The following is a 10,158-nucleotide window of genomic DNA, read 5'->3' on the forward strand; positions in this document are numbered from 1 at the left end:
CTCTTTTTTCCGGCCTTTTGAAATGTACAATACTGTTGCTGTTCACACAGTGAGACCCGGGAATGCAGTGTCTGGTAGGCAGAAAGAGGACCACACCATGCAAGTATGGACAAAGTTTAATGGAACATCACATGCTTACATACAGCATACAGGCATGAGAAGTAAATCCTCAGTCAGGGGGCAGAGAGTTAGTCTTAAACAGTTTTAGAGGAGCACAGATAAGGAGAGTTTAACTTTAAGTCAGTAAGCAGGAATAGCTATTCCTTGCCAACAAATGTGGAGCAGTCCCAACAACGGTTGTAAATAGTAAGCAAGGCACAATTGAGTACACAAAGGGAGTCTCCAGGCATTGTTCTACAGGGTTAACTTGGAGGAACATGAATGGTACTTTCTATAAACCTTCACCTGAGTCTGGCAGCCCCACAAGGACCCTGCCTTGGAAGAAGGGGCATCCTCCCTCCTCCCCCAGAGGGAATGCATGCTGGAATATGCCACCTCACAGCACACAAGACCTCAGATGGGGTCACCTGAGTCGATTCCTCCAACATACTACATTGTCACTATCTGTCATCACCCAAAGGAACAATAGCACACAAGAACCTCTTACTCCTGTTCTCTATCTTCCCTTTTGATGTTGTTTAAAAATAAACAACAAATCTCTTCCTTGAAAAGACTGTGAATAGCCAGCCAAGGCTTATTTAAGTATAATTAAGTGGATAATTTTTTAATGAAGGAATAAATATACTGTTCTTTCATAGCATTACAAGTTTAAGCTCATTTTAACCAGCCTGAGAAAATCAGTTTAACCATATCATTTTCCAGACTTATAACTCTATTATAATTATAGTTTTCATTTTCCATCAAGTAACATATTCTAAGAAAGGAACACGCTTAGGTGTGGGTGTTTTAAAACTAGAATTAGGAACCAACAACTTTAACAGTTAATTGTTACTAACCATAAGGAGAATGTGATCTGCCTGGCCAAGTTTTCTTGACACAAATTTCTGTTTTCCAGACAGAAATATGAAAAAGAAGAAAATTCCATAATGTGAAGGAATTTTTAAGTCTTGATTATACTCTTAAGGTCTAGCAACTGGTGGGCACTGGTGGCTCATGCTTGTAACCCTAGCTACTCAGGAGGCTGAGATCTGAGATCGCGGTTCAAAGACAGCCCAGGTTGGAAAGTCCATGAGACTCTTATCTCCAGTAAACCACTAGAAAAACCAGAAGTGGTGCTGTGGCTCAAGTGGTAGAGTGCTAGCCTTGAGCTGAAGAGCTGAAGAACAGTGCCCAGGCCCAGAGTTCAAGCCCCATGACTGATGGGGGGAAAAAAAAGAGAAAGTGAACCAGCCCGAGGATCTATGTTCAGATGTTTTTTTAAAAAATCATCTGTCAGCCCAGCACCATTGGCTCATGGCTGTAATTCTAGCTACTCAGGAGGCTGAGATCTGAGAATCATGGTTCAAAGCCAGCCTGGGCAGGAAAATCTGTGAAACTCTTATCTCCAGTAGACCACAGAAAACCAGAAGTGGTGGTATGGCTCAAGTAGTAGAGTGTTAGCCTTGAGCTGAAGAGCTCAGGGACAGTGCCCAAGCCCAGAGTTCAAGCCCCAACCCCCCCCCCAAAATCCGTCTAACCAATGGATGGGAACAACAAATAGATTAGGAAGGAATGGGCTTTCCAAGGTAAAGGAAGTTAATGCTCTGGGATCCATCATTGTAACTCACCAGTCCTGGCCATGTCTTACTCTGGGTCTTATAATCAAATGAAATGTGTTATGACTTGATGTGAAATGTCCTTTATAGTGCATGGGCTTTTTGGAAGTGATTGGATCAGTGTGGATTAATCAATAGATTAATTCCTTGATGGATTCCTAATTCATGGTGACCTTATTAAGAGGTGGCAAAAAAGTAGAAGGTAGGATGTCCTAGGAAGTAGGTCACTGAGGAGGGAGGTGGTGCTTGGGGCTATCTCTTGCCCTGGTTTCTTCTTATATTCCCTTTTCTCTGTTCCCTGTGTATCATGAAATAGCATTCTACCATGTCCTGCTCCCGCTCCTGTGATTTTCTGCCCAGGTGAGGGGCCAAGTAACCATAAACTGAGCCACCAAAGTCATGAGTCAAAACAAATTCTTCTTTCTTTATAAAGTGGTTTCTGTCAGCTATTTGGCTACAGCTCTACAAAAACTAATATAAGACTCCTAAGAGACAGAGTTTTGTGTAAGTTTGACAAGCTCTTAACTCGCTTGTAGACAAGTTCCATTCCATATGTCACCCTGTTGGTTCCTTCTGTTGAGCAGCCCTGGCTTTCCTGAGGTGTCCCATAAACTTGAAGCCACCAAGATCTGCTCACATGCTATAACCAAGCTCAAGGGCTCCCCAGGGATACCTGCTTCAATGGGACAATGGGTCTAATAGTCTCTTTATATTCCTCTTGTTCTGAAGCTGTGAGAAATAGTCCTTTCACTGATCCTAAGAGATTGACAGGAACTTCAAGTCCTGAGAAGGAATAACTAACATGATCTATAAACAAAGGGGCTTTGAATGAGAGATTATTGGATTTTTCCTTTTTCCTTTCTTCAGTACTAAAGACTAGATTTTCTTCATACTTGGATTTTTATTTTCTGCAAACATACAACATAATCCAAATGTAAGTAGCAAGAATTATTTTCTTTCTAGGAGTAAATACACAAAATTATTTCTAAGTAAAATCTTCCTAGAAGAGACTATAATCAAGGACTCTAGCTGTTTTGAATAATCAATTCACATATATTGAACAATGATAAGAAATAAGCTATCTCTGTAACTTGGTTTTAAATAGCTAATAGACTATACCCAGCCCATGTAATAATTGTATTCTGAAATTTCCCAGGAAGGCAGTTAATTAAAAAAGAAAGACATCAGGGTAGCTTCTTAATGCCATGTTCACAATCTTCCCTAATGAACAGAGTTTGCTGGAAATCCCTAAGTAATAATAAGTGGAGATATAGCTGTTTAGCACTGTACTTTACTAAATAGAAACACAACATAATTACTGCAGTAAATATCTATTGACCATTATTCTGCCTTAGGCCCTGCCTTAATAAATACTTTTTGCAAATTTGAATCTGAAAAGGTATTGTTTGCCTAAGTAGTTAGAAAGAGCCTATAATATCTCTGTAATTATGTCTGTTGATTTCCATTTTCCTGAAAGGTACATGCCCCGCCCCCTAGCAGATTGGTGGGAAAGACACTGGGTTGCTGGAAGCCTGTTTTCATCAATAAGTACCCAATGAAATCTTAACACTGTTATAGTGTTTGCTTGTAGCTAGGCAGATAACTGTGGCTGAGCGTGTTGGTGTTAAGAGTTGGAGTGTGAAGATCTGTTTCAATGCCTGTTTTGCTTGTCTCTCCTTTTCTTTCTTCATACAGATTTTTAAAAGCATTGGTTCTGATGAGACCGTCCAAGGGCAGGGAAGTCGGAGGCTGATCAGCTTTACTCTCTCAGGTATGTTACTCACCTAGAGGCCTGACACAGAAAACAAGAATGGCAATCAAGAGGAAACATCTGCTTCAACTTCACTCTAACCTACTAGTTAATAGTAAACAGTAATAGTAGTTAATAGTAATAGTACTGTTAATGTTAGTTAATAGTAGTAATGTTAGTAGTTTACAGTAAGATAATTTCTTAGTACTTTTTGTATTATAGTACTTCATATGTAGTACTTTTAATATTAGAGGCTCTTTCTAACTACTTAGGCAAACTGCCTTTCAGCTTCAAATTTGGGAAAAGTAAAGGTATCATGGTTCTGTAACACAGTAACAAAATAGGCAAAGGGATTGCAGTAAGTCTGTATTACTTTTGGAGCTCTTCTGTTACTTTGAGATTCAGTCTGAGTTAAAGGTATAAAAGAAGCACTAGGGGTTGGAGGTGTAGCTCAGCTGGTAGAGCACTAAGCAATGAAAAAAGTGTCAGGTACCAAGTTCAAGTTCCAGTCTTGGTCCAAACAAAAAAAAAAGCACCAAAATGATACACAAAACTCAGGGCTTCACATACTTCATTCCATCAAAATGCTCTTCAAGGGGCCATGATGTTTTGAAGGCCAAGCTGACCTGTTGAGTACAGTTTGAAGACAATAATCTTAGTTGGTCAAACCCACAAAGGCAGGAAGGACACTAATGACAGTGATCAGAGGGCACAGACCTCTGCACCACAGGTACATGAGCATCCTTGAATGACAGACAGTCCCCTGGGCTTTTCAAGTTGAAGTAGAGCAAATGTAGGGTTTCAGATACAGTGACCACATCCACGTGTGCCTGTCTATGTTGGAAAAAGAGGGGAAGAGGATACTTTTTCCTTTCACAACAATATAGTAAGAGACAAGAGAGGAATACTTCCCTTATGGAGATAACCTTTGGCCAACTCAAAATAACTCTGCAGTAAATGCCCTATGGAAATATCAGTACCTTTTTATGTATCAACAATGACTTCTGTGAATGCTACCCAACTTATGCCATCACTGATTGAGTTATCTCTGCTTGAGTTTGTTTCACGTCTATAAAATGTGAATCATTTGGTTTGGCCCATAGTCCAATAGCAAAGCAATTTTAAATTTTATTCCTTGACATCATAAACACATTTCAACTAACTAAAAGTGATTTCAATTTGTCCAATTATCACAGTAGTGTACACTTTCCTCCCCCTTACCCACTGCATCCCCTTCTTTCTTTGTACAATATGAAATTGTGTATCATCAGATATCTTCTATTAAATGAAATAGAGCAGAACATCTTGCCCAAACTGACAACATGGATATGTCCAGACTCTTCTCAGGGAAAGGTGTCCAGCTCCACTAAGGCCAGTTTTCTGTTTTCTTTCCTCCTGACTGATGAGCTTTGCTCTTTTAACCCTTTCTCTTTGTTTATCCTAATTTTCCTCCTTACTTAGTAAAATCTACATTGCTGTGTGTGTTCAATTACAGTTCTTGCAGAAAAACTGACACCATGGGCCAATCAACTTTCTCAAGTCATATTTGTCCCCGTAGTGTCCCCCATCATTCTTGGAATGGCCCTCAACTTCCCACCTCAACCCTTTTATCTTACACTGTGTGGGGAGCATGAAGAATCCAGCCCAGCCATGGATGGTGGCCTTCTCATGAGAAGTAGAGTAACCATGATGCCTCTTGTTTCATTTCAAGGATTTCTCACCACAACACAATTGAATACACACCAGTGAGTTCTGTCGATCCTTTGGCCCATGTGTGCAACAAGGCGGAAAACAGTCTAAAGTAAAAAAAGATTGTCCCATGTTTTAGATGGACTTTTCTCCTTGAAGAATGTCCAGTGTGGTACCTCTGAAGCATATTTAGGTAATCTGTTATTTTTCTAGATTTCCAGGCCATGGGGTTGAAGAAAGGGATGTTTTTCAACCCAGATCCTTACCTGAAGATTTCCATTCAGCCTGGGAAGCACAGCATCTTCCCTGCCCTCCCTCACCATGGGCAAGAGAGAAGATCCAAGATTATAGGCAACACTGTGAACCCCATTTGGCAGGCGGAGGTATGTGCTGGGAGCCCTTAAAGGAAATCTAAGCTGCAGAGGAAACTGATTGTCCATCAACCAGCCCATGTGTTTCTTTGTCCTTTCATGAAGTCCCCAACTTTGCTACTGAGCCTATGACTCTAAGACCTTTGGTTTAAGATGGGAGCCATGTTCTCTATAGGTTAAAGCTCTTGAGTGATCTAAAAAAAATCCCTCAGGACATTACAAAACATTTCATCACAGCTACTCTTCGTAGCCTCTTTTTTAATTTGAATCTGAACCTGTAGACAGGAAGAGGAGCATTTGCTCTGAGCATTCTCCAGCTTCTCAGATCTTTCCAAGTATGCGATCCTCAAACAAGAATGCCCAATTATATATGTGGCTCTCTGGACCAGGCCCAGAGATCCTAACATTCTCATCTTCCTAGGTCAGGTGAATTAATAAACTCTAGAATATTCGTGATTGAATTGCCTAGTGCTTGATGTAAATAGTCAGGGAGCTGGGCACTGGTGGCTCAAATCTGTAATCCTAGCTACTTAGGAGGTTGAGATCTGAGGATCACAGTTTGAAGCCAGGAAAGTCCACGAGACTCTTATCTCCAATTAACCACCAAAGGAGGTTAGAAGTAGAACTGTAGCTCAAGTGGTAAACCCTCGCCTTGAGCACAAAAAACTCAGGGACAGTGCCCAGGTCCTGAGTTCAAGCCCCAGGACTGGCACTATATATAAAATCATTTGTTATATGTAACAGAGGATTCTCTATGTTTCTAAATGTGTCTCCTTGGGCTTTTCAACAAAGACCCCAGTCAGGCTCCACCCCATAGTGATGAGTTCTATCCTAGAGGGTTTAGAAAGTTCATACAGCTCATTTGGCTGCCAAGCAGGCAGGCTGGAGCTTGAGAATCCAACCTACAAACCATGGATGGAGGGCAGGAAGTTCAGGGCAATATAATGCAACCTCACAGACCTAGATCCAAATCCCAGCTGGGGATTTGTAAATTTGAGGTATAGTAAATCCTTGATCAAGAGCCTGGGATAATTCTCATGTGCTTATTATGGCCAAAGATATATATAGTTCCACTGAAGGTGCAGGCTTGTATTGGAAAGTCATCATCTCTGATGTGAAATGTTCTAACACCTTAGAAAAGAATACAATGTATCTCCAACAAAGTGAAGAACAGTGAGGAGAGGAGTAGGGAGGGAAGGGATGGGTGGGAACATTGAAAGGGGTGACATGGGTCAAGATATCATAGACTGCTTTGTTAAATTACAACTCTGGCACAACAACTTTAAGATAATTTTTTAAAAAGCCAAATTAGTAAAAAAAAAATGTGTAATTGGATATTTGGAAGCAGACACCTGTTTCATTGTCTCTTTCAAATTACATCACTTTCTCTCTAAGGTTAATTACTCCTCTCTTCTCCCCATTCTGAGCTTTACAGAAGAAATCCCTTGGGAGCTTTGACAAGGACCTAGGGGAAGCAGAGTTCAGCTTTCAACCACAGCTGTGTCACTAGCATGGAATCATGGAGCTTCCGCCATGTGTCCTTCTGTCCTAACTGTTTTCACCATTATTTCTGAGCTCCTTAAACCTGAGAATAAGAAGCTTCAGGAATTAACAACATCTGGAGGCGGGGGGTGGGGGGGGCCGGGGGGGGGAGGAGAAGCCATTTCTTTTCAGACATTTAGTCCTAAGGGTGTTATAAGTCCCAGAAAACATTTGTAAATCTATATTATCAACATAATTTTTTCTTAAAATGTCAACTATAAGCCACTTGACATTCTGAAATTATGTCTGAATCTTTGCTTAAGTTGGATTTTTCTGGCCGGGTGCTGGTGGCGCATACTCCTGTAGTACTGGCTATTCAGGAGACTGAAATCTGAGGATTGTGGTTTGAAGCCAAGGTGGGCAGGAAAGTCTGTGAAACTCCAGCAAAAAGATGGAAGTGGAGCTGTTAGAGCACTAGCCTTGAGAGAAAAAAAAAAAACTCAGGGACAGCATCCAGGCCCTGAATTCAAGCCCCAGGACCAGCATCCAAAAGAGAAAAAATTCTTTTTGTTCTAATGGCCTACTGACAAATGCTCCCTTAACTTCTGTCCTCTGCCTTGTTCATGCCATACTTGAATTATTGTTCTAAAATAAGACTTATCTTTGGGCTGTGGATATAGCTCAGTGGCAGAGTACTTGCTTGGCCTGCTGGTAGCCTGGGTTCTATCCCAGGACTACCACCACAACCAAAGCATTTGACAACTTAATCTCAGTTCATAATGGCCTCCATGCCTGTGGGCACACACTGCCACATAGCACAAAACAGAAAAGATTCTTTTGGCCCTACTGAGGTTTAAACTTGGGGCTTCCCATTTGCTAGGCATGAGCCATGTCTCTAACCCTGATTTTTTTTGCTGGTTATTATTATTATTATTTTGTCAGTTGTGGGGCTTGAACTCTAGACATGGGTGCTGTCCCTGTGCTCTTCAGCTCAAGGCGAGCACTCTATCACTTGAGCCACAGCACCACTTCCGGTTTTCTAGTGGTTGGTTGGAGATAAGAGTCTCACTGACTTTCCTGCCCGGGCTGGCTTTGAACTGCGTTCCTCAGATCTCAGCCTCCTGAGTAGCTAGGATTACAGGCGTGAGCCACCAGTGTCCAGCTTGCTGGTTATTTTTTTTTGGGGGGGGGTCCGGTCATGGGGCCTAACTCTGGGTCTGGGCGCTATCCCTCAGCTCTTCAGCTCAAGGCTAGCACTCTACCACTTGAGCCACAGTGTCACTTCCGGCTTTTTTGTTGTTGTTGTTTATGTGGTGCTGAGGAATCGAACCCAGGGCCTCATGCATGCAAGGCAAGCGCTCTACCACTGAGTCACCTTCCCAGCCCCCTTGCTGGTTATTTTTATACAAAGTCTCACTTCCTGCCAGGGCTAGCCTAGAACCTCCATCCTCCCAGCTTCAGTCTTCCAAACAGCTTAGGATGACAGGCATGCACCACTATGCCCAGCTATGGGTTGAGAAGGGGATCTTGCAAACTTTTCTGCTTAGCCTGGCCTCAAACTGCAATTCTCTCATTCTCAATCTCCCAAGTAGCCAGGAAGACAGGCATGAACCACTGGCACCAGCTAAAATACTTATTTCTGTTCATCTCATCACACGTGTCCCTAATAAGGGGACAGATTGAGGTTTCTTAGGTTAAACAGTTGGAAGCTGGCAGAAGTAGGGTTTGGACTTAGGTTTATGTGGCTTTGAAACTATAGTTTCAGTCCCTAAATTGTATCACAGCTTTCAGTGCATGAAGGTCTGGTATCAGAGCAACTCTCTGTAGCACCCTCAGGGCCTAAGACCAAGTATTGCTCATGATTGTGCCTAGGGGAAGCTGTAAGCAGAATAGGCCTGGCCATTTCTAACAGGTATCACAAACAAGTAGTACAGAGAAAGATGACCCAAACAGTGTGCTGATGAGCAAGCCAGCAGGGCCCCCTCCTCCTTAACAGATGGCCTCATCCTCTACTTGAAAGCTACAGACCCGAATTGCAGACAGGAAGCAAGTGAAGGGCCCAAGAAGCCTTCTCCTTGCAAGGTTATACATGAGAAGAAAACCCCTTCCCAGCAGACACCCTGTCACCAGCAGCCAAACCTGACATCACTAGAAGCAAAACCTGAGTTTCACGCTCTGACTCTGGTTGGAGACGCATCAGCAAGAAAGGTGTTGCGTGAGCCTTCTGCAGTGCCCTGCCTTCAGCTTCTCTACTCACTGAAACTTACTTCAGATCTGGTGCCAAGACCACTTCAGCAGTTTTGGTCCTGTCTGATTCCTGTGATTAAATACAGCCATCTCTTTGCACATATCTTGTCTTTGCTTAAATCTGTCTGAAATGCATCTCCCACCCTTCCCTCTTCTTACTAAGTTCCCTGGAACCTAGTAAGCTATGCTAAGTAGTATTCTAAATACTTCCCATAATCAATCATCTAAAACCCTGCGAGGTATGTACTATTACTATCTTTGTTTAAAAATGAGGAAACAAAAGCACAGAGAAGTAATTTTGCCAAGGTCACACAGCTGATCACTAACAAAACTAGAGTTTGAACCAGATTGTGTGCTTGCTGTGGACCAGTTTTATTTGTCAGTGGCTTCAAAAACAATTCTGGAAGAATATGCATTGCCTACACTGGGCAACAAGTGGCTCATACAATGCAAAGTTTATTGAAGGGATAGAAAAGAACTCTCTCTCACACACACAACCACACACACACACACACACACACACACACACACATGCATGGGAGGATCAAGAAGAAATATGAAGTAGTGGTGGGGCTGAAGTCTTGGGGTCTTGGGGTCTTCTATCCTTTTCTCTACTGATTAGTCAGTTATGTATTCAGAGGTACTAGAAACTTTTTTTAATTAATAAAAACTTTTTTATTGTGAACACACTGTACAGAGGGGTTACAATTACATGGGCAAGATAATGAGTACATTTCTTATCAAGCATTGTAGCCTCCTCCTTTGTTTACCCTTCACATCCCTTCCCAGCCTCCCCCGCCCCCCACTGCTCCCTCCACCACCAAAGTTGTAAAGTTCATTTTCGACATGACAACTTGTACTTCTCATTGTTGCAACAGGTCCACCTGTATCCTTAAACGACTTG

General features: G+C 42.1%; 1 protein-coding gene across 1 annotated transcript in view; it reads left to right on the forward strand.

Moving 5' to 3' along the window:
- Hecw1 (HECT, C2 and WW domain containing E3 ubiquitin protein ligase 1) overlaps nt 1-10,158 on the forward strand; it is a 163,979-nt gene that overhangs the window by 59,547 nt on the left and 94,274 nt on the right. Inside the window, exons 4-5 of the mRNA XM_013033006.1 lie at nt 3,411-3,486; nt 5,368-5,537. Coding sequence (XP_012888460.1) covers nt 3,411-3,486; nt 5,368-5,537 — 246 coding nt within the window. The remainder of the gene's footprint in view (nt 1-3,410; nt 3,487-5,367; nt 5,538-10,158) is intronic.

This window comes from Dipodomys ordii, unplaced genomic scaffold, assembly GCF_000151885.1.
Source record: "Dipodomys ordii isolate 6190 unplaced genomic scaffold, Dord_2.0 Scaffold161, whole genome shotgun sequence".
Classification (NCBI taxonomy): domain Eukaryota; kingdom Metazoa; phylum Chordata; class Mammalia; order Rodentia; family Heteromyidae; genus Dipodomys; species Dipodomys ordii.